The sequence below is a fragment of the Montipora capricornis genome, chromosome 5 (genome assembly GCF_036669925.1).
Source record: "Montipora capricornis isolate CH-2021 chromosome 5, ASM3666992v2, whole genome shotgun sequence".
NCBI lineage: Eukaryota > Metazoa > Cnidaria > Anthozoa > Scleractinia > Acroporidae > Montipora > Montipora capricornis.
In genome coordinates this window covers 25,003,284-25,028,809 of record NC_090887.1, presented here as the reverse complement: position 1 = coordinate 25,028,809, position 25,526 = coordinate 25,003,284, and the positions used below count along the sequence as shown (strand labels likewise).

The window sequence follows — 25,526 nt, the reverse complement described above, 5'->3', positions numbered from 1 at the left end:
ACATTATTTTTTACTATTTTAGTATCGGTGTTCAAGTGCTGGCCGTTTTAAAACCGAATTGAAATTTTCAGGGGAATAAACAGAGCAGTACTAGATGACGAACAACTGATCACAAACGGCAAAACTCACAGTAGCAAGTTAAGGGTTTAAGATGTGCTCTAAATTTATTATTCATTAATTATTGCTTACATATCATTTGCTTTCCGCTTTTCACAGTGGAACAGATGTAAATATACTTATTTTTTTGGAAACTTCTGAACAACACCCATCCCATGACCCAAGATATAACATGCCACAGTGGGACAAGTGCGTAGTATGATAAACAAAAGTAAAACTGACTAAGCCAGGCGACAGAGGCCAGTGACTGTTAAGTAGGAAACCAGGTATGCAAATCAGGGATTAGATTGATTTCTACTTAGTTGTCTTTTTCTGGGATAGGTTGATCTTGTCTCCTAAACTAAGCGCCATTCCCTGCAAAAAAAAAAAAAAGCATTCACTCATGTCATTGATTTATTACCAAGAATAGTGAATTACGATTTGGCCTGAATATAACTGTGCGACAAATTTCAAGGGAAAAGCCAATGGAACGATGTGTCGCTTGGCTAGATCAACCATGCGGTCAATTCTTGGAACGCTCAAGGGAAGCCAATCACGATTTACTACCGAAGTGGAACCCCGCTTTCCGTACGAAACGTTTGAACTATTTAGTTTCCCTTCGTCCTTAAACAAATTGGGGTCCTTAAACGAGTCGTCCTTAAACGAGTGGGGGCTTGACCCAAGCCCCCACTCGCTTTTCCTACGCAGTTGTTTTCGTTTTCTCGACTATCTGGTTGCCTGGAACAGGCTAACGTTTCGAGCGTTAGCCCTTCGTCAGAGCGAATCGAGGAATTGTGGGTTACGTCTAGTTAGTAGAGTAGGAGCTACGCTATTGGTGATAACATGGCAACGTGAAAAATAGGAATATATTAGTTACATGTAAATGAAAAGTGTTCGTTAATACCGTGAGGATTAAGGGTGCCGATTTGGAAGATGAATTTTGTTCCAGATTCTTACGGCTTTCCGTCGCACCTAGATGTAGGGAAAGGCCGCAGATGGCCATGTGTTTTTTGGAGTGGTTAGGAAGCGACTGGCTTAGATGCATCCTTGTCATTCTTCTCAACATCGCGAAAGTGTTCGCGAAATCGGTCGCCTAGTCGTCTACCAGTCTCGCCAATGTATAATTTATTGCATAACGTACAGGTTATGCAATAAATGACATCTGTTTACCTGGCTCTTCGCTCGGATGCGCACGTGACCTGTAACCGAAGGCCCGGATTGGTTGCTTGGTTTCTCGATTGACACGTTGGCCAAAGCATCTTCTCCAAATATACTTCGAGCGTAGAGATTAGCTGCCATAAAACCACACTCCCCCGCTAAAGCCTGTCGATAAACAAAGGCATTTCCAAAGGTTAACAGTAATAAACTCTCCTGGCTGCTGTTGCAGTTTGTCTCTATTTCATTTTGTGAGGTTACTTAACCTTCAGTCTCTCTGCTCCATAGCTTCCTCTTTGTTAAGTTACGAGAGGTGAAAGAGTGGCGGCGTTTTCCCCAAGGTTGAAAAGTTCTTTTCGAAACAGAGTTGCAGATTGGCATTTGCTGGGTTCAGCAATATTTCGAGTTACGTTTCTAATAATAATAAAACTTTTAATTTCACACGAAAATGTTGAATAGCTTGTAGGGTCGTGCACAAATGAATGTAACAAATACATATCAATTCATACTGGTTTTTGTGGAGAGGGAAAAACCAGAGTACCCGCAGAAAAATCTCTCGGAGCAGAGTAGAGAACCAACCAACTCAACTCACGTATGACGCCGGATCTGGAAATCGAATCCGGGCCACATTTTGGGAGGTGAGTGCTCTCACCACAACGCCACCACTGCTCCCATGGGCCAACCTGAGACCCCAGTTGATCAATGGCGGGATAACTTAATCCAGTGGGTAAATTTTCGCGCACTGAACTCTTTGCATAGCGTTATTCACTGGATAAAGTTAATCAGCCTTTGAGCAACTGTGGCCAGCGGTTTATTGGCTGTATGACTTCTTTGGTTCGGACTTTAGTTCGGTGGTTGGCAAATTTGAATATCTTTATACCTTCTCTGGTGTTAAGCATTTCATGTTTGTTGAAGCAATCAAATGATCCAAGTATTCCCTCAGGTCGGTAATGTTCGTGTTGACTGTTACCTAAGAAAAAAACAAACAAAGTTAGGTTAAGGGGCTTGTGAAAAAGACAAGGTACAAAGCTTAACTGCAACACCCATGCAGAACTCTCGTTTCATTCTGATGTCCAACGGTTTTACTGAGACAGAGTTCACATTTTTAGATCTATCCCAGCAACAACACAACGGCCAAACATCCTTTTGAACTCTAATATTCATTGACGCGGTTTCTTCGGCAAATAAGCCAGATAGAGATTTGAAAAGGTTGGGCCAAATTTTCTGTTTAACTGGATGAAAGTGAGAACGGGTTGTACAATTTCTCTACTCACCTCTTCGTTCGAGATTCACTTACTAGTGATGTAGAAAGGTTTCAAAGTTGAACTTCGGCGTTATAACTCGTCATGGATGCCTCTTGCGATAAGCGAATCTCGTTTTGACAACTGCATGCACAGTGAAGGTGCACTTTCTACCTGGGGCAAAAGGCAGAGGGCTACGCCGAAATAGCATTGCGTGAATTGGACACTACCTATAGACCCTGTGCAAAAATGGCTGCCTTTAAATTATTCTTTTGTTAATATTCAAAATAGCCCAACTAACCTCGTTTTTGAGACAAAAATTCCAAGGAATTTGTTATCCTGAACGAGGTTAGTTGGGCTATTTTGAATATGAACAAAAGAATAATTCAAAGGAAGCCATTTTTGCATAGGGTCTATGAGCTTGCTGATACCCGAAGATTCTCAACGACTGCACACAACTTTTACGCAGCATAAAATGTGAGCAATTTACCTTGTTCTCCCACTCGAACTCAGCCCACATTTGCCTAAAATCTGAATCGGTACAGGTAGCCGGCACGATGTAATCCATGATGTCAATGTGAATGTCATTCAACACAACACAGTTACGATCTCCAGTGCCGCCCGAGACATCATACACTGTCAAGAAATCACAACAAACAATATCAAGAAGTAGTAATTACTTTGGTTTGTCACAGCAGCCGGAGAAAACCAGTCAAATTTATTATCCATTGCATTCACTATCTTGGATCTGATTCACTACGAACCTAAAATAATTAACAATTATTGGATGAGGTTGAGCATGTTAGCGATAATTATCAAGGCCAAAGTTTGTGTTATCTGCCGAAGCCGAAGGCTGAGGTGGATAACACAAACTGAGGCCTTGATAATTATCGCTAACATGCGAAAACCGAATTCAATAACTGTTTTATTATGCATATTCCTGAGCTGAGCTCCGCCATGACAAAACTGATCAAACTGCTGGTTAGTGTGTTAGGTGACGTCACTTCTGCATGCATAAAACTATTGTCTGTAGGTATGACGTCAATTCTACATATATAAAATCTATTGTCTGTAGGTATGACGTAAGAGAAACGGAGCAAGCAAGAATTAACTGCGTGCTTATAGGTGACACCAATGTATAATAATAAACACTTAATGACTGGTCCTAAGGGAAACAGTTCATTTTGTTTCCCGAGAATCTCATTGTTTCCCCGAGGCGCAGCCGAGGGAAACAAAATGAACTGTTTCCCTCGGGACCACTCATCAAGTGATTTGTTATATAGCACAAAAAGAAAAACGAGCAATGGCAACAGCAACGGCGGTCGTCGATCAACATTCGCGGGTGAAACATTCGAGCAGGAATGGCGGGAAACAGTTTTGTTGTTAGATGTCATGTGACCTCGAAGTAACCAATGAGAGCAGTGTCCATCATCATAGGCTGAAGAAAATACACGTAGCCTGAGCTAAGCACAAGAAAACGAGTGCGAGTTAGCCACAATTGGTTTTAGTATGTTAAGGGTGTAACGGGAAATAATCAAAAATGCGATCTTACTTTGACCACCAAGTTTAATTTGGTTGAAGCTTTAGGCAGTACGCGAAATAAAGATAACAACAGAACAAGAAATATAACAATTCTATTCGTTCTGAGCGAGCCGCCTTCTCTATATATAGGAGCACTGATTAATGACCCCTGCCCTTACAATAGGAAACATGGAATCCATTTGAAGTTCCAGTTAAAGGGTAAAGTTGTTCGTTGACCAGTCTGAGAAGATGATATGAGAATATAAGTCAACTAGTAGCTGCAAAACCTCCCTGAAACTGTTACAGTGGCCGCTGAGAGGAAATGGTTTTCAAGCTTACCTATGTTGCCAAAAATGATGCCATTTTCCGTTGATGACACTTTGACGTTCGCCTAAAATGGAGGTTTATAATACTTGAATTAAGGTAGAACAAAATCATTTCGCAACAACTGAGAAATGCCACGTGTTTCTGATACAAGAATGACGCTCGTGGTAAAGTGAGCGGGATCTTGAACAACTGCAAAAACTTAACAGCACAAAAACGCATCACTATGGATAGCATCGTGCAACACACCCGTCAAACCAAACAACTAAGTTATCACAGCAAGAAATAAACGTAATCGTCGTCAGTGGAACACTTGGCACAACCTGTTAATCCTTCAATAATTGACCGGCGTAAATGTACGCCTGCGAAAACTGCAACGCAAAATGCACCTTGATGTTGGAGAAGTCATTTGGTCCTAACATAATGGGCTGTGGCTTCTCAACCAGCTTCAGATCACCTGGAAACACAAAAGATAAAAGCTTGTTGGAGTAACACAAACGACTGAATCACAATGAACTATATCCAAAAGAAAAGGAAAAACCCAAAAACTGTCGCATAACACACTCATGCCACAGAAACCGGGATAAGCTCCGGCTCTGATGGGCCACTTGGCGCGTTAACAGACTTTACTTATCACGTGGTCTGAAATGGGGAAACAAGACGTGCAAGAGGTCTATACAGCTACAAAGTTAGATCAACATTAATTGGTGTACGCGTCACAAAGTGACCCTCTAACAATGACCTTACTGAACCAGAACCCAAACCAAAAAGTAATGCATGGAGTTCTCAGGGGCTGATCTAGGGGTAGCACCATGAATGTCATTATGCAGCTGTTCTGCAGGTATTGGACACGTATGTACTGGCTCATTTGACGGTCTGCATCTATTGTAATTAGCCAAAGTATTGATCACCTTGGTTTTGGCTTTGCGGCTCAATTAAAACCGCTCCGTGAGTGGAGAATGAAGTATTTGCTTACCAAGCGTCGCCAACTCGAGAGTAACGTTTTGCAGCGTGTCTGATGTCTGATTCACAATCAGCAAGTCCAGGACAATGTCGTATTGATTCACATTCACGTAGGCCTCGGCGTAAACTGGGTCAGAGAAGCCTGTTAACTGTGCAACCTGTCAAATGAAAGAATATTAGCCCAGTGCTATCCTTCATAATAATCTTCTCAAACCGTCAGCCGTATTAATAGATGCATTCCCACGTGAATGGTACCGATTAAGAAGTAGTCAAGCGAGGAAATAGTCAAAAGTGCAGAGCAAAAAAACCACTGTACCTTGTTGAGTTTGGAGCCAACCAGTTCATCTTCCTTCTTTCCACCAACAGAACCAACCGCTTGTGACAGGGCCAATGCAAACTGATCCTTTAAAACAAGCACGCAAAGCGGCTCAGCCTTGATTACATTATTATAGAGCGTTAACCCACTTAACTGCAAGTTAGCAAATCAGCTCAAGTTCTAGTTTTCTTACTTCTGAGATTCCAGAATCAGACTTGGCTAGCAACTGCATGAAGGGTATGGGGTCATCCACCTGCACTGAGAGAACCTTGTCCAAATCAATCTAAAATATTAAAAGAAACAGATCATGTTCTTCACTTCACTTTCATTGTGCTACCTCATAAAGATATATTGTGCAGTGTCAGCAGTCTAACGGTTTAGAATTACTCACAATAATACGATGCTAAGGAGTCTTGAAAGGCTCCTAGGCTAGTAGATAAGTAGATAATAGATTGAGGTAAACTGTTCCAATTAGCTACTGTTTGTGGTGGGAAACTGTATTTACACAAATTGGTACGAGCTCAGGGTGGGATATAGTGTTAACAGTGTATGTCTTGATCCCCTGGTGGGTTTCTGGAGTGATTCCAGGAAGGGAAGAGCAGCCAGGTTATTTAAGCCTTTGTTAAAGAGAATTATTCTGTTTATTTGTCTACGAAGCTTTAGAGGTGTCCAGCCAAGTTTTTTTAATATCATTGACACAGAATCAGGCTCAAAGCTTTTATAGTCAGAAAGGACAAAGCGTGCTGCTCTGCGTTGAATTTTTTCAACTTCCGCGATGAGCTGTTCAGTGTGGGGATCCAAAGCACTACTGGCGTATTCTATAAGTGGTCTGACCTGACTCATGAATGCTGCTTCTTTTACTGCTGGATCACAAGCAGATAAATGGCGTCTTATAGTAGGCCAAGCATTTGGTTAGCCTTGGGCAACAGGAAAAGAGACCTAAATTAAACTAAAAGAACCCCAGCTCTGAACCAGGAAAAGAGTCCTAAATTACACGCTTCAAGGTCAGTGCTTTTGGAAGGATATACCGCACAGATTTTTGATCGCCCATCAGCAATCAACAAGGAACGTTAACAAGTTTTTCATGCCGAAAAAATCCCAGGAGAGTTTCAGTTCAGTACTAGAACTCTTTTCCCTCGTGCTATTGTTTTTAAGGTGTTCTTCTTATTTTTTTTTTTTTTTTTAATAAAGTGCTGCATTCTGCCGGTAGTACTCTGGGCAGAAGTAGTAATTCACTAATGCTCTAAATCCTGCTGCGAAATTCTGCAAAAACATCGATGGCTTCTTTAGGCGCCTTGCCTGTGTAGCAGTGCGATTCTTCTACATTCTGTCCTCGCAAAAGTTAGACCTCAGCCTCTCCCCACGATTTTCACGTGGCCAAAATCTGGAAAAAAAAAATCTCTTCTGAGCAAAACATGACAAACCTTGTTAACTTTTTCGTCCTCTCCCCTCTTGTTAGCATCCAGCATGGAAGACAGCGAGTTGCGGCACTCGACAGTGAAGATATTCTTCATGAGAGGGACACGCTCAGCGACCACACGCACACACAAAGAGATGCGGTCAACATCGTCATCTGTGATAACCTAAGGAGTAAAAGAGGAAGCTACGTGTAAAACAAGCAAAATCAAAGCTGAAGGAACACAGACAAATTGTTTAAAAAGTCGATCCTGTGTAAAACTAGAACCTGAAGGGAAAGCACAGCAAGGACTTTGGACAAACTGTTAGAAAATTCGAGCTTGCGTTTCAAATGCAAGCACGCTTTGCAGGCTTATCCTGTCAGCATGGACTTTCTCCGACCATAGTTAATGCATGGAGATGGTTATGGTTAGATATGGTTTCATGTTTTTGACTGTATTATTCGCCTTGACGGTGCACAAAACATACCTTTTTTCGAGAAGATAACCAATCAAATCTTTCGATTAAATTATGGGCAACTAATCTGCGAACCCTTGCGAAGCAAAAACAAAAGATTGTGCACTGTCACGGTCAATTCAACATCGATTACGACAACACTGCTCTCGCTTTTGAAGGTTTTAAGGTTTCATAACCAGTCCCTCGATTAATTATGCTCCGACAAACAGACAAAGCACATTATGATGACTGTTGTGTCAAAACAATAGCGACAAAAATTACGTTCACAATCCAAAGCACATGAAAATTAATCATGGAAACAGAAACAATGGTATGCCAGTCATCTTTAAAATGCTTGATATTTAGTGAAAAAGAGGTTTTAAACTGAAACAGACACATTAGGACACATTACCTTCTTTGGTATACCAGACTTTCCAAGGTGCAAAATGCTGGCCATGATGAGCATACAGTTGGCACATAATACCTTCAACAAAATAAAAACAATTGCATTCCAGTAGTGACCAGCAGATGAACTGTGTATGAAAGGAGAGTGGAAGTGGCAATGGACAGGATGTGGAAGTAGCAATGATGTTGCCTTTATATGGTTCACTGACTATGAAGTCAGTGTGTTTTGCAACACGTTTTGGTGAGGTCTTCCAGAATGCTTTATTAGTGCCAATGGCAGCTGTGCAAACTTACACTCTTTCATGGCAAGTAGGATTCACAGCCTTCCCCAACTAACTGAATGATTCATCGACCAAGTAATGGCTTGAGGTTTTTTTTTTTTTTTCAGTCCCATGCAAGTGTTGTTTAAAGGCATACTGTCACGATGTCTTAACATAACATATGGAAAATCCAACGGATGCTGCTCAGCTGATGGCAGTCACAAAATTATGAAATACTGATTCCCTTAACCCATTGAACCCTGGGAGTGAGACTTGACAGATTTTACTCTGTTTAATGCCAGACGATTTTATTTGTCAACTGGGGGTGTCCCAGAGTGCTTTAGGAGTCAATGGGTTAAATCTTAACGACTATCTTTACCTCCTTTCTGGGACGAGTGGCAAAGAGAGAGTTGGGTACAAACTTGAAAACATCAGGTGAATGTTTTCAAGTTTTCAAGTTGTAACTTGTATAAATTAAAGTCGCTAAAACATTCTGGATGACCCTCTTGTTTTAGATTCACTTGAATTCGCCAGTATCAAAAATACCATAACACTCTTTGTTTGTCCCTCCAAAATTTTGCATAAAGGAATTGTTTCCAGTTTCTCTTGGGACCATTGTAAGTCCGAAGAGAAAATAAAAACAATGCTTACGCAAAATTTTGGAGGGACAAACAAAGGGTATTATGGTATTTTGATACGGGCGAATAGTGTAAGAAAATAATAATGAAGAGGAGTTGCGAAAGCTATCAAGGTGTCAAAAGATGAAGTTTATGGAATATTGACTAGAAATTGTTACAAAAGCCATGAGTGTCCCTTTAAAGGGGACATGATTTTTTTTCTGATATGACATCTTCTCAATTTCTTTCTGTCAGTGGCTTACCCACAACCTCCCATGCACCAGTCAAATACGACTACCTACTAGGTGCAGATGACAATGATGATTACCTTTACCAGTATTTTATTGTCTAGTGTATTTTCGTGCTCAGACGGTAATTGGGGACACCAAACAAAAATTAAATCAACATAATAAAGCCAGTTTCAATCGAGTGTCGTAAAACCAAAACCAAAGTAATTACTTTGGCCAATCAAACAGGACGGAGACAATTCAGTAAAAAAACCAATCAAAACTAGAAGTAATTACACGTAGCTGACACAAAGCGCGGGAAGATGTGCACGCGCGAGCCAGGATTGCTTTTGGTTTCACTTCTGATTGGTTGAAAAAGTGGTGCGAGAACTTTGAACCAATCACTGAGTGAATTAATCATATTTAAACCAAAGCAATGCGCTAATTACTTTCGACACTCAATTGAAAACTGCTCTATGAAATCAGAGGTTGGTTTTTGAGGATGGGAAAACAAGAGTACCTGGAGAAACCTTTCAAAGAAGAGAAGAGAAGAGAAGAGAAGAGAAGAGAAGAGAAGAGAAGAGAAGAGAAGAGAAGAGAACCAGATAATAAGTGGACTAAAACACTTAAATCTAGGATGCAACAACTGGGTGAACTCTTAAGGCCCAACCAATCTTGGTCATCACTACCTTTTGTTACAACAAAAGACACTCTAATAAGTTAATGAACATGCGTATCATTGGTGCTTCTGTACTTGTGAAAACCAGCCCAAACACAGATACAGTGTAGGTCAAGGCCTAAAAAATTTAATTTAATTATAGTTATTGCTAAACATGTTTTTAATGTAATCTTACATTTTGTCTTTCCTTGTTCTCTTCAATGTCCAGATAACGCAGTGCAAGCTTTGTCAACGTACAAGCAATGGCTGCTCCCACAAAAAACTCACCATCCAGCAAGTACTGACGCAAGGGAGGCCTGTAAATAGACACATGATCGATGCACGACAGTAAGAAGCTGATTAAGATGGCTGCCACACCACCATTTAAGCCTGTCCAGTGGGGTTAGTATCAGGATGGGTGACCTCAAAATATATGACTTGATGTCAGAAACATAGCTTTGTTAGTTTTTTTTGTTTCTTTCAAGTGCTATAATAGTTCGACAAGAAATGTGCAAATTCAACACAAAGATCACAATTGTCCAACTCTTAAGGTTGACCATTGTTTCTGCAAAGTCAAAAATTCACTCTCCTAGACGAGGTTATTTATCACCAGGTAATTCCATCGTTTTGGAAATAGAAGCTGCTTCATTATTCATTAGTGTCACAAATTCTTGCCAATTTTGAGGCTCATTTGTTGAAATTCAAGCTCGCTTCCAACAGACCTGTTTATTTTGTTCATGATTTATGAATGCGCTGCGAGCCTATTGCTGCCACAGACTTGCACTCTTTACTCTTAAGCCCGGTAACAGTGTGTAGTGACTAAAGTGCACTACCATAAAAATAGACCTTGCCACAAAAAAAAAACCTTTCTGATAAAAAATTCTAGTAAATTTGTTTGGATATACTGTTTTCTCAATTATTTTCTGAACACAGAATAAGTTACTTTCACGAAACATGTAGGAATTGACATTTCAGTGCCACTTAAAACAGGCTAATTTTTCTGTGGAAGCACGAGTTTGACATCCTCTTAAACCACCTCTCCATCTGTGTGTAATTCAAATTGCCAAGAATCCTGGACACATTAAATACTCTTGCCTCTTTTCCTCATCCTTTTTCAGCAGGGAAGTAAGACCAGGGGCACTGAGTGCACTCTGAGTAGCATATGTTCCATCAGCTGTCACCAGACGCTGCCCTCCAACACTCTGAGGGGACAGAGCTGAATCAGACCCTAAATAAATAAATAAACAAGATGAATCAGTCACAATCTGAGGACAAAATATTATTCTAGATGCTGCCTAAATTACAATTATTTATCACTGTGTCACAGTAAGTGTACGGTTTGCAAGAAAAATGTTTGCACTCATACAGAATTCAATATTTACATGTAACCTGACAAAGTAAATGTGTTGGTCCAGCAATGTCTCTCTTATTTTAACCATCTATAGTGCCATATTTACCTATCTTTTGTGAAATAATACTTTTAAGGGGAGAAAGGAATGGAGGTGGATAACTACAATTTCTTACCCTCTGGGACGTCGCCTGCAGCTCGTTTCATTTCATCATCAACAATGGGAACCTTGAGAGGAATACAAGAAAAAGAAGATGGTCAGCAAAACACAGCTTCTTCGTATTCTAGTAGACTGTTAACCTATTGACCCCTAGGACTGAGACTTGATAGATTTTACTGTGTGACAACAGACGATTTACTCATCAATGGAGCGAAGGAGGTGGGGGGGTGCTTCAGGAGTCCATGGGTTAAACCAGAAGCACATGATCGGGAAGCGTGTAACTTGCAACTCTTTTCCTTGAAACAAAGCTGAGGATTTTAGAACACCAATTTTATGCCCAAATATGGACCAAAATAAGATCAAAGCTGCACGCACGGGAACATGCGCAAATGTGCAAGCTATGTTACATTCAAATAAGGAAATTTTTCAACTCAAAAAATCCCAGCTCTGAACCAGACTTAAACGCTTCAAAGTCACAAGCTTCTGGTTAAACCCAGTGAGACAGAAGACTATGATATTTTAAAAGAAAGAAAACTGCATGTAGCCCCAAATGTGTGCCTTCATCTTCTTGAATGTTTTTGGTACAAAAGTAAATTCATCCAAAACCCAAGCACCAAATTTTCCCTACAATTCTGACGATCGAATTGCACACAGTAGTTTAAAAATCACTCAAGATAGTTAAAAAACAACCTATGCACAATGATGGTCTTACTTCTCCTAATCCCTTCTTGATCTCATCCATGACATCCAAAATGTCTTGCTTGCTGACTGCATATTCACCCATGATCCACAAGGCATGACGATGAATCCTAAATTAAACAAAAATTCAAAATGCAACTTGGAAATTTGAAAGAGTATTTTCATATTCTACTAGGGAGGAAATATTGACGATACAAATGTAAGGGGGGCTTGTAGCAATATTAATAAAGCAAAACACATTAATTCCATAATGCTTTGACAGGGGATAAGCAAACAGGAATACAATATTCAGGTCAAATGCACACTTTTGTTTACATTTGTAACTGAGTTTTTTTCTTGTTATGCAATCTTCTCCAATAATATTGTATACTCCACTTCAAAAGATCATTTCCTTGTTATAAGTATTATACTTACTTAACAGTCTTTATAGTGTGGAAATTTTCCAACAACTTCTCCATGATCACTGGCTTAAGCTGTTCAAAGCGCTGAACTGCCTCTCTCACAAACAGCAGAACATCAAAGGCTGCCTGCTCATTTGTATCACCAAGGAACTCCATCAGCTATGAAGAAAAATTTAATACCCTATAGAACTTGTCTTTTCACTGCTTTTTTTAAACATGAAAACACTATAAAAGGAAACATACAGTACACAAACTTTGACAATTTACTAATACTTGCAAACAGTATCTCTGTAATACTTTTTTGCATCAATAATGCATTGTCTTCATTGCTTTTGATGTCCTCACGAATCTTATGAAGTCCTTACATGTATCTAGTTTGTTGTAAAACCATTAGTGCAAATCTCCGATTATAGCTGGGAGCAGAGCTTGCCTTGTAAGAGCCTACCACACAGTGGACCCTTGGCATTAGGGTTTTAGAACCAGTTAAGTTATTTCCATGACACAGAAAGTTCTCTCTTACCAGTGGGACAATAGAAACAGCCACATCAGGAAATTTGACGCTGCAAGTGTGAAGAGTGCGAACCAGCATCTGCACAAAGAGAAGGGCAACAGCCATCACTAGCGCTCTTGAAGTTTACAGTACTCTAGTCAATTCAATTCAGTTCAACTCAATTCAAGTCAATTCACCGTGCCAAGCTAAGAATTACTACTTAAACTAAAGATCAATTCTGTAAAGTGTACTATTTTTCTTGTGGCTTTTGATCTGCCATCCTTGTACATGTGGTACATGTATATTATTATAGGGGGTTTCAAGAAAAATTAACTTGTGCTTCTTTTCTTCAAGAATGCATTTAGCTTAAGGTACAGTACTTCTTGGAAGCAAGTCATCTGTGGGACTGGATGACTGTGGACTCAAATACCTTCCGTAAATGATGATGCAATAAGAAGCTATGATCGTTCTCCCTTAGAGTCATAACAACAACATTTCAAAATAATTATACGTCTTTCAGACACATGTACATGCATTCCCATGTAAAAAGTCAGGCGGGATCCCGGCGGGATCCCACCAATCCCACCTGGGATCCCGGGTGGGAATGGCGGGATCCCGCCATTCCTGGTGGGTTCCCACCATTCCCACCCGGGATAAGAAATTAATCCCACCCGGGATCCCGCCTAAAACACGGGATTAGGCCATCCCACCTGGGATCCCGGATGGGATTTATGGATCCCACCCGGGATCCTAATATCCCACCTGGGATGATCATCTTCTCAGCTGGGATCTTTGGCGAGATTCATATATCCCACCTACCCTTGCATCAGGAGCCCGGCCAAAAACCCGGCTAGCCTGGCAAAGGCAGGCCAGGCCAGGCTTTCCAGGTTTTTAGCCAAGCTTACCGGGAAAATGCGGCCTAGTAAAGCCCAGCAAGCATGGCTACAGCCAAGCTTTCTCGGCAACCTTGGCCACCAAAGCTTGGCCTTCCTGGCCTTGTTACTTCCAAGGCAGAGCTTTCACTGCAACCCTGGTCAAAAAAGCCAGGCCTTAAGATTCAAGCCAGCCTTGACCTGGCTTTTTTGAATTTCTATGCATAAAGTGTTTCTAAAGTCTTCAAGATTACAGACATTGACTGCAATTTAGTGTAACATTGTCTGTAATTACTCAGTGACCAGTGACCTTAACCAAACTCTGTGGGCTCAGTTGAACTGTCTTTGAAGTAACAATCTTTAAATGGCCTTGATGATGTCTTGCAAAATATGATGATGTTATGGTTTAACGGCCAATTATCTTTAATGTAGCAAAGTAAACATTATTTTATATCTCACACTTGAACATGAATAAAAAATTATTATATTGACTGTTCCTAAATTTGACACCTGAGACTAAACCTTTGCACAATTATTCTTAGATGTACATGGTCTCTGATAAAAGAGCTATGTAAATGATTTAAGTCCTTCTCATTCTATCACGCTAAAGTACAGCTGTAGTCACACTGTTCAGCCAAAATGCCTGGACTTCCCAGCCTTCCAAGATTTTTAAGCCAGGCTTTTCTGGATTTCCAGGCCTAATTTTTGGGAAGTAAAAGCTAAAAGGGCAATGTGGACTTAAGATTTTATGGGAATCTTTAAGAATTCCACTCAATGATTCAACTTGAGGGTCACTTGAGCGAGTTGAAATTTGTGAAAATGTTGTGCAATAGTACTGAATGTGCCAGTGAGACAATAATCCAAGTTTAAGTGCCCTTTTAGGATTTGATTTCATCTGGTGCCTTGAAAAAATGAGCTTTAACTTCAACCTTCAATACATGTATATACAACAAGGTTTGGTCTTATTCAAAGCATGCCAATGTGAATGCGATATTTTTCGAGTTAATTCACCACTCGTAATATATGTACTTTGCTTAAACAATGTCCTTTAAAGGCCCCAAACTTTGAACATAAAATCACTCTGTACACGGAGAAATAAAAAAGAGATCTTTTATTCTGATGTTCGATCTATAGATAATGTGACAAATATCATCAACGGATTACCTTGTTTGATGCTCTCATAATCAGCCTTATTCCAAAAGGAACATGATGCACTACTCTTGAACATAACACACTCCAAGTCAGTACTAATAATCCTTTCAATTAACTCCAGTATCTTTCAAATCTTGTCCATTTATAATGAATCCGTGGAAAGATTGTCATCCTCCGCCACCCCGCCATTTGGAATAACACGTGAGACAGCGGACTGGAAACTAGTGAGCCCTTTTCGTTTTGGTCAGCAGTCACTGGTAACCAGTCCAGCTCCTACAGATTTTGGGCGGTTTTATTCAAACGTTCGTGTATCAACGATCACACGTTTGTGCATGGTGACGATTTTTTGGTTAGTTTTACTCTTTAAATCCTGATCCAGGCAAAGAAATGCTTACAACAACTCAAGTAAAAAGGTAAGAGTTAACTTTAAGCGAATAACATTTGATTTGATGCCTGATTGTCTTTAAAATGAGGATTGGTTTACAGGTATATAGCATTCACATTTTTCACACCTCAATTTGGTTTAAATGCTATAACCCTGTAAAAAAATTGATAAACCTTTAATGAAGAATAATGAAGTTTTAGAGCAAATGGTTTGGAAAACAAGTGCTCATACTGCAAGTTATATGTATACGATTGACAAATGATTCCTTCTCGTAAACATGCTAAATGCTGTCACTTTAACTATTGTAATCAATGCAGAAAATGCCTGAGAAAGGTATTATTGACGTCTGTAAGTAAAGAGATCCAAATTTATGAGTTTACTCTTCATACACTTTAGTTGTAATAGAAATGATCAGTGCACATGATTTAGCGGAATCAGTACATGCATCTTTGAAGTATAATAATACTGTATATACTGTATTTTTTTAAGTTGCCATGAAAGAGTATAAAGAGACAGTTCCTGAAAAAATCTTTGATGGGACAGCAGGGAACGGTCCTTTACAGCAGACAAAAATGCTCAGCAGGCAATTCTGTGTCCTCAACCAGTTATGGTTTGAATAATGATGTATTTAAGGATCTCTCCTTGCAGACTTGTTTTAGTTCTGTGGTTTATCATGTTTAAAAGCTTTTTTCGTATTTTATTTTAAAACATGAATTTAGGTACTGCATTGACCTCTGTATTTTATTTTTTTGCCTGTGAGCTATGGTAGTAACTGCTACTGTTAATAGCTTGACTGTAATGGATTTTTTGTAGTTTCTAGCACATCTCTGATTTGCTGGAATATTATTTTACAGGAGCAGGATATTATAACCTTTTTAGTTTTTGCAGTTTCTGAAATGTAATGATCTGTACATAAATTAATACCCATTGAAGCTGAATGTGAAACTGTGCTACTTGTTTGTATGTTGATTAAAGGACCTTATTACTTCAGAAAACTGACCAGTGAATGTAGTCCAACACTAGCAAGAATCACAGCTGTTCACTGAATATATGCCGTGGGACAGGACGGGAATTGCGTGAAAAGTCTTCGCAAGGCTTGACTTACCAGTTTTGACCCTGGCCAGTCATGGCAGACCATTTGTTTTTTCGCTTTCCCTTTCCAATTTTGGCCCCGGCCAACCCCGGCGAGGCCAGGCCAGGCTGGCCCTGTGGCCGCGGCTTCCCAGTTTTTTTTTATCCCCTGGTCAACCCTGAAACCCTTACTGCAGCAAGAAGCCTGGTTGGCATATCAGAATTCATACAAGCCAGCACTAACAATAGCATATGTGATCCTGGGAGGATGGTACTGATCCTGCCTGTCATCGTAGGTGGGAGGGCCTCTTTAATCCCACCTGGGATTAAAGGTGGGATTCCACCTGGTTTCCCAGGTGGGATTGTTGGGATCCCACCTGGGATCCAGGGTAGGATTGGTGGGATCCCACCCAGGATCCCAGGTGGGATTGGCGGGATTTCACCCGGGATCAATGGTGGGATCCCACCTGGGACGTTCCATAATCCCGGTCGGGATCTCAGCTGGGATCCCGCCAGAAAAAGGCGGGATCCCACCTGGGATGAACATGGGATCCCAGGTGGGATTGGCGGGATCCCACATCTAATTTTAAAATGGGTTGCACAATCATTACTAATTTTATTCACTTTGTACTGGATATATTAATGAGAGCACATTGTAAACTTATGATACCTGTCTATATCCACCAATATCTTCATGTTCACTTTCATTGTGGGTTTTGGTCACTTCCTTCTTCAAAACAGCAACAACCTGTTAAAAACAATGCAAACTTCATTAGCTTGTTCTGAAAAACAACATCTCAAATAATAATTATTGCAAACAAGAAGATGTGTCACCTTCTGTCAGCTTGAAAGTCTTAAGTCACAGACCTCCATATATGCTCAATTTGTAACTCAATCTATTTTCTGCCAGAGGTCTACACTTGCTAATAACGTAATGCAATAATTTTTTTAAACACTGTCTTGAGCCATTCTATACCTCATGTATGTTGCGTGAAGTGACCAGATCAAGCACAAGCTGTAAGGTCTTCTTCCTCACTTCAAGGTCGGGGGAAGACAAGACACGAAGGATGTCCATAACAAGTTCCTACAAGATACAATACGTTTACATAGTTCAAGGGATGATCACTTGCTTAGCAGATAAGGAACATAACAATTATTTGGTTTTACAAATTTAGGTCTCATCGACAAATAAGTTAATAATGTGGGCAGGGGCTAAAATAACATGAATGAGATTCCACTCACCCTAAGGACTTTTTCCTGGGATGGATTATCTTTCAGAGCAATCAGCCTGTCCAGCACAATAAGCTTTACATTGTTATCACTTTCCTTGACAATCAGTTCAATGTAACAAGATGCAGCAGACTTTTGAAATAAAAGAAAAGAAAAGCATTAGATTGCATTCAGAAGACACAATAATAATATTAAGCAGGTGTATTTGATACACCTATTCCCAGGGGGAGATGATTATGTTTATTCATGACAGCAAAAAAAACATTTGCAAATTTAGGACTGACTATGAACAAAAACTGAGCATACACATAAAATAAATCACTTCTTTGCTACTGATGCTTGGATACTCTTCCTGGTGACAGGCTCAAATTTCTGTTTTACAATTTTTGTAGCACATGTATACCCCCTAAGTTCATAATCTTATGTTTTAGAACATGACAAATCTTGGTACCTTTACGGCAGTTGGAGCAGATGATAGTGTAACCAAAGTTCCAGCAGCTTCATAACGCACGGCAGGTGATGAAGAATTCAGCAAGTTGTAGATGCATCGTATAAAACGTGACCTCTCTGCTGGGTTAGCGTGGCAAACCTATGTGCAACAGGATTCATACTCAATTTAATTCTTGAACTGCACTTTCAAGGATCTTCAACCAACCAATAATCATTGATAATTATTGTCAAAAACTGGTATCTCCTGCCAAAGGAAATTTGAAGAGATCCAGGCAAGTACCATAAATAATTAAACACCCTATGCATACAGGAAAAATTTAACTTGTAAATAGTACATTAAGACAACTTAAACAATGAGCAATACCAGTGACTGTACCTTGTAAATCAGTTCAACGATTACCAACTGCAGTATATCACCAAATGTGTTGACCTGATCAATGCATGTACTCAGGTATTCCAAAGCACGGTCCTGCAAAGATAAATATAAAATAAGAATAATCAACTTGAGCCTTAACTAGAATAATTGCCTACAAAACCTTACAACTTTATCTCCACATAAATCTATATAACTTAATGGGACCAATAATTTCTTTGTCATCCCACTTAAGCAATTTAAGCAATTTTACTTTGGCAGGAATAGTCTAAATAATACCCAGAAGATGACCAAGTGGACTTGAAACAATAATTAAATGCCAAATCACCTGATCAACATGAATAAGCATCATGAAGGCATTGCGTTTGCAAGATGCATCCTGTTCCTGCTCCAGGAATGTATGAACCAACTCTGGTGCATCAGGAATGAGAAAATCAAAGTTTCTGGGGGAAGCAACAACAAAAAATTCATGCTAAGTGTAACAATAACATTATTTAAGCCCCAAACTGATGTACTTATCGGTTTTGATAGCATGCACATGATGGTGCTGCTGTATATTCCTTTAGACTAACCAACACCTTGTCTATTCAAATGCTATTGACATCCTTTACAAATGAATTGGTGCAATGTCTTTTTTAAAATTGGCAAAACAGATACTCAAAACTGTGTAAGTTGGCACAGAGTATCTGTTCAACAACAACAAAAAAAAACAGGTGGAAATACTGACACTAATCTTTTTTTCAAATTACACAGATATTTTGTTAACATTTTTTTAACCTTTGCAAAAAGAGCATTAAAAAATTTTTGAACACCAAAGGATTGGGTCAAACTAAAAATAATCATCCACATGTACCCTATTAATTTTTAGGTAGTACATGCAACTCAAGTCTGCCAAATCTTGAGAATTAATATCAGAAATGACTTCTTTATTGAACAAAGTACAAAAAACTAACCTATAAATGGTGTAGATAGCCATAACAGCATTACGTCGCACATAAGAGTGGCGATGCTCCAAACAATTTCTGATAGTTGGCATAAGGGGCTCCAACAACTCAGCTTCCTTTTTGAATGAAAAAGAAAATGTTTTTAAAAAAATAATTTAACTTGTATTTCCACAACATTTACTTTAAAAAAAATGAAATGTATTCTTATGTCATATTTTGTACACACCTTCAGCTTGCAGAGGAACCTTAGCGTAGAGCCTCTAATATACTCATTCGGATGTTGAAGGTCCTTAAAAACAGAGAACACAATGCATAGAACATTACAAAATCTGTAAAAACATGACTAGATAGAGAGAAAGACCTACCAATTTACAACATCAACTTCCTCACCTTTCTATATGCATCACAAACCAAAATCATCTCCTGCAACAATTTACCATCTTTGCCAGTTTTTGGGACAATTTCCCAGAAAATCAGAAGAAGTTTTTTTATGGTGTGATCATCCAGTGGCATGAGAAACTTGATGATAACCATAAGAAGTGATGGCATCTTCTCTCCATTCAATATCTGTTGGATCACTTTCTTCAGTGATTCTGTCTTAACCCTCAGATCACCTTTTTCTGATAAAAGAGGAAAACAATGTTTAATTCCTAATACATAAGCCAAGTTCATGAGCTGACTTCATCATCAGGGGCATTCAGCTAAGGGAAGCTAAAAATGGCAAGGTGCTGCCACTAATGTGAAAAAAATAAATAACTATAGCTAACTATAGAATACTGGGCCATGTCTCCTGAAATACTTGACAAAGTGGCTCGGCTGCTCAACCTGTAGAAGGAGGGTACCTTATTAAGACCTCAGTGTGAGGGAAAACCTTTATTGATTTCTGTGTGTATCAAGCACAGAAGACAAAATAATTATTATGTTCCATAAGTTTAAGTGAAATCTAACATATAACTGCTATACGTCTTCTTTCCTTCCTTATGCCAGTTCAATTCCAATTATCGTTAACTAGATTCTAGATTAAATATTTGTTGTATTCAAAACGATATTTGTCATTTGTTGTTTACTGCGCCTTTCAATAACATGCGGACTCTTAAATTAAAAGGTCAACGACAAATGCATTTTTTTGCTACCGCCAATCAAATGTTGGGCGGCTCCTCCCAGCTTTCGACTATGTTGAGTGAACTGGGATCAGCAATGTGATTTGATTACTGCGCGCTCAACAGTAGTCGGGACCTCGGAGGAGCCGCCGAACATTTGATTGACGGTAGCGAAAAACGCATTATTTTGTCGGTTGACCTTTGAATTTATGAGTCCGCATGTTATTGAAAGGCGCAGTAACACCGCGGTCGATGAAGGTTGAAAGAATTAAACTTATTTTTAACGGTGACTCATCATTCACTAGCAGACCAGTGAGCCAAAGACCACCAATAAACTGTATATACCTTCCCTTGCACCTAATAGCCACTGAACTGTCGAGCCACCAAAATGAATGAAACTATCATTCTCTTGTTAGCATATGGAGGCTTTCTTTCAAGAACCAGTTGGAAATCAATTTAATTGAGTAAGAAAAGAGACATTCGACATGTCTTGGAATTAGATTCTTACAGGTAATATTTTAATGATTCTACCTTTGGTCGAACTGCAATGAGCGAGTAAGCTTAATTAAATTTAAAAGTGGGCAACTTACCGAGATCTTCAGCAAGTTTTTGCTCACTTAAGGCTTCTGAATCGGAGAGAACGTTGATTAACGTATAACAAGGTAGTTCCGCCGTGGTCATCTTTGAAATTTTAAGAGCGAACCTATTAAACGAACTGCGAGTAGTTCATCAAAGAAGGAAGATGGCGGTCTTGACGTGGCAATTTGAACTAGCGGATGCAACCAGCTAACGTTTATGTGGTAGTGTATGTTGCACGTAGCGTCGCCAAGGTCGGTATCAGGAGTACCGCGCGAATTTAAACTTTCCTTTATCTTTCACGTGCCAACACGGTGGCCATGTTGGTGTCCCTGACTACTCCTCCGGGAACTGAGCTCTATTATCGTGCAAACGTTTTCTTTTGTTTTTGTGCAAAAACAAGGTTACTGATCACGTGAGTGAAAACACTCTCTACTGCCTGGACATGCTTTTAACTTTTAAATGCACCTACCTTCAGTTAAAAGCAAATGTTTCGAAAAAGGAAATTGATGAAAAAAATCATACTCTCGCACGCCAGGCGCGGCGAGATGGAGCGGTGCGAGAGATAAACGACGAATTTGCAAGAGACGATGCCGTTCTCTCGGACGTATACAAAACATGGACCCCTGGTCCATGGACCACCCCTGTGGACCCGGTCCATGGACCCCTTAATGGACCCGGTCCATGGACCTCCCCTGTGGACCACCCCTCATTTTGTAAATTAAGTACGTTTTACAAGGAGAAAAGTCTTCAGACGAAAGAGAGAAGAGATCCTCGCACTTATCTGTTACAGTATTTTTATAGACCAGCGGCCGGTTCCTGAAGGGTGTAATAACTCTATTCCAGGTATAAAGTGCCTTATTCCGGCACATTTATCCATGGAATAGGGTTATTACACCTTTCAGGAACCGGCCCCAGGAGCCCATGTACGATCTATCTATTTTTAGACTACCTTTTCTGCAAAAGACAAAGACAATTCCGGTTAGGTGACGCTATGACGTCAAGTTAGTTTCTTGTGATTGGTCATTGCAGGGCTCCACAGGATTCTCATTAGCGGGAATATTGAGCTGTTATTCGCTCCTAGTTATGGGCTACTGATTTAAGTAATTGCCTGTTTTGTAGACACTAATAAACCACCAATTTGGTGGCTCCAAAAAGATTCGTCTAGCTATGCATGGCTTCAAAGCTCAGTTGGTAGAGCATTGTGTCCGCATCGCAGAGGTCATGGATTGGAATCCCATTGAGACCACCTGAATTTTTCAAGTGTCCTCAAGAGACAATTGCTTAAGTTGTCCAGATATAAGTGTAAGGATCAGTCCCCTCTTTTGTCTAAGGATTTTTCTACTTTAACTTTGTAAAATAAGGGGTGGTCCAAAGGGGTAGTCCATGGACCGGTTCCATGAAGGGGTCCATGTTTTGTATACATCCCGTTCTCTCTCCTCCCTAGAGACCATCTAGTTTGATTGAATTGTTTGAATTTGCTCATTTGGGGTGCAAAGCGACTATATGCACAAGCAACAACACATGCACTTCTCCCATTTCACTTATAAGACCAATCATAAACAGTCAGCAGACTATTTGGTGCCTTTAATTGACGAGTACTATGTGTCAACAATTTTAAGATCATCGTCACGCTAACTATTCCTTCCTCAAAAGACTAGAACTGACAGTTATGGTGGTAGTACGTTTTCATTTGCTGCACCAAAACTATGGAGCTCTTTGCCTGAGAACATTAAAAAAGCGAAGACTGTAAACTGTTTTAAAGCTAAACTTAAAACGTATGTTTTTAGAGTCTTTTTCATCTATGTAATTTGTTATTTTGTTTCTGATTAGATAGGGAATTTATTTAGTAATAAAGTGGTTATAAGGCGCATTGAGCTGTGGAAATGCGCCTTACAAGAACGTCTGTAGTAGTAGTTCGTTTACGTTAATACACTCATAATAATTAACAATTATTGGATGAGGTTGAGCATGATAGCAATGATTATCAAGGCCAAAGTTTGTGTTATCTGCCGAAGCCGATAACACAAACTGAGGCCATGATATTTATCGCTATCATGCGAAAACCGAATACTCCAGACCTCGAGTGAACTTTATTCTGAACACAAGTCGCGCAACACCTTCGAAGGTCTTGTATAGGAATTTCCCTAAATGTTTGGATTACATTTGTGAGTAGTTTGTACTGTTTGGAGGAAGTATATCTGACAAGGAGATTGTAAAAAGCAGTTATTTTGTTGCTTTGTCGGATCAGCATGACCTGATTATGGCTCATTTCTCCTAAATGAGAAAGTGAATCTGAACAGGTCTCCAAGAAAGACTGTTACACGACTATGAGGATTGCCCATTTAAGAATTCACGTCAAAAGGGCCATTAGGAGAATCAAATGGTTATCAGTTTTTACAGCGAGGGGTGCAGCGAGGCCCGGGTCGGCGTCATATACATATACACCGTGAGCTCTTTCTCCGTGTACTCCGCTTTTCCCGCCTCCTCAAAAACCAATAGGTGATTTAATTTGGGTTACAGTGCCCCCAATTTGCGCTCCAGCGCTAAAAGACTCACCCGAGAAAGACTAGATCCATTAGTGTTATGTCAGCGTATTAAAAAAAAATGCGGATACGACCGTCCACACGTTCCAATTCGCAGCGTATCAAAAAATTTCCACTCTGCATACCGTACTCAAAACATTTCCGGACACGACTTCTGAATTCACCGGATACGTGTGGACGCAAGCCGTATTCGAAAAAAAAAAGTAATCTAAACATTTTCGGATACGTGTCGACAGGGACTAGGTGTCAAACAGAAAGGAAAGAAAGTACCAGGAAAATCGCCTAAATCAATAACCCACAAACAAGCGAGTCACGGCGAAATCCACCCATAGCTAATTGAAGAGGACTTCCAGATAAACCACACGGTTACATGGTTATCTATTGAAGGGCACACCCCATAGTGATACAGGACCAAATAGCCATGAGCTGCAAATTACTTAATCCACGCGAATCTATGCTTTAAATTGCATACAACGGGCGAAGATTTACAATACTAAAACGTCCAACTCCAATACTGAAAACTTTTAGTCAGTTGGTAGCAACTTGCTTTTTATTTGTTTCAGTATCAAACATCGTTACCAACGTTTGATAAGAGCGGGCGATGCCTCCTGTTCTTTAAGGGTAATAAGAGCAGGTGAAGACAAAGGTAAGGGTCGACTATTTTTGGCGAATGCGATAAGTGTACGACACGACTTACGATTGTTGCAGTGTTTTAAAACATGTTTTAAAATGCTACGACATTTTTCTGAAGTACACGTCAATCTTAAGTCACGTCATAGGACTGCCGTAAGCTTGATGCGACAAAAATGGCACCGTGCAAATCGGCCCTAAGGCAGACCTCACAAGGAACAGTTAATTCTAATGAAGCAGAAATTTACTAAAAACCGTACAAAAAACAGCATGATTCCGAGGCATGCAAGAAGAAAAAGGAGGCATCGTCCCAAACTTGAAGTAACACCCACTATACTATTAATATCAAAGTTCATTTCTAGACTTGAGAGGCAAACCTAATTTGACAGATGCCGCGTAAAAACGACAAAATACCGGCATGGCATCTGATGAATCGACCATTTTACAATTGTAGCTAAGTTACATAGCCTAAGAATGGAAGCGAGGCTGCCGGTGACCCCGTTTTGATAAAAACCTATGTGCTTTTCTTAGAGTGGTTTTCAATTGAGTGTCGAAAGTAATTAGTGAATTACTTTGGTTTTGCATTTACTTCACTCAGTGATTGGTTCAATGTTCTCGCCCCATTTTTTCAACCAATCAGAAGTGAAACCAAAACCAATTGTGGCTCGCGCGTGCACATTTTCCCGCGCTTTGTGTCGGCTACGTGTAATTACTTCGAGTTTTGATTGGTTTACTGCATTGTCTCCGTCGTTTTTGATTGGCCAAAGTAATTACTTTGGTTTTGGTTTTACGACACTCATTTGAAAACCACTCTATGTAAATGTAGACTAATTACAATCACAGCAATACAATTTACATGATAAAAGAAGTGAGGTCTGTATCAATACTAGGCCACCGGCAGCTTCGCAGCCATTCATAGGCTAGGTCGCTGAGCAAACAACTGTAAAACGGCCTATTACGGTCGGTTTAAAAGGATCACAAAGGACCGTTCTAATTAGGTTGTCCAATTTAAAGGAATATAAACTGAAGCTTCTTCAACGAAACAAGCACAGCTTTACCTCGTTAGAGAAGGGCACCAACCTCGTTCTCTTCCTTTTGCTAAGAGAAAGAGGTCAGGGTCCACTGTCCAAGCTCTCCGAATCTTCTGACAAACCGTATGTTACGGTTCGACGCCACCTAAAATAATCGAAAACATTAGGCTGCCGCAGATCTGCGGATTCGAATTGGTCACAACACTTCGCGACAGTGAGTTTCTGCCTAGACGAAATTTAAACGTTTTCCACAAGTGCTTTTCAAGTGCCGTTGTAAAGCTTCTTCTACCATAAAATTAAGTCTAACTTAAACAACATGTACAAGATAAATAAATGACCCGTCAAGGTTCAGTTGACATAGAGTGTTTACGTCATGATTGTACACTTAGTAGCGCTGATGATAAAATAAGACTGGATTAGGCCCGTTTCAAACG

The 25,526-nt window shown here is 39.8% G+C and overlaps 1 protein-coding gene across 1 annotated transcript; it reads right to left on the bottom strand.

Annotated features, from left to right (window-relative positions):
- Positions 1-144: 144 nt before the first annotated feature.
- Positions 145-21,088, bottom strand: LOC138049999 (coatomer subunit beta-like). The gene is made up of 27 exons (XM_068896492.1): positions 20,900-21,088; positions 19,600-19,829; positions 19,436-19,498; positions 19,219-19,325; positions 18,594-18,708; positions 18,269-18,361; positions 17,894-18,031; positions 17,455-17,574; positions 17,189-17,296; positions 16,883-16,960; positions 12,763-12,831; positions 12,256-12,401; positions 11,855-11,951; positions 11,159-11,210; positions 10,730-10,862; positions 9,831-9,951; positions 7,880-7,951; positions 7,041-7,199; positions 5,810-5,899; positions 5,617-5,703; positions 5,314-5,458; positions 4,727-4,794; positions 4,353-4,404; positions 2,983-3,128; positions 2,132-2,221; positions 1,267-1,419; positions 145-471 (listed from the first exon to the last, which is right to left on the bottom strand). Exons 1-27 carry the CDS (start codon positions 20,988-20,990, stop codon positions 412-414), a joined length of 2,883 nt encoding a protein of 960 aa, XP_068752593.1. The 5' UTR covers positions 20,991-21,088; the 3' UTR covers positions 145-411.
- Positions 21,089-25,526: the final 4,438 nt, after the last annotated feature.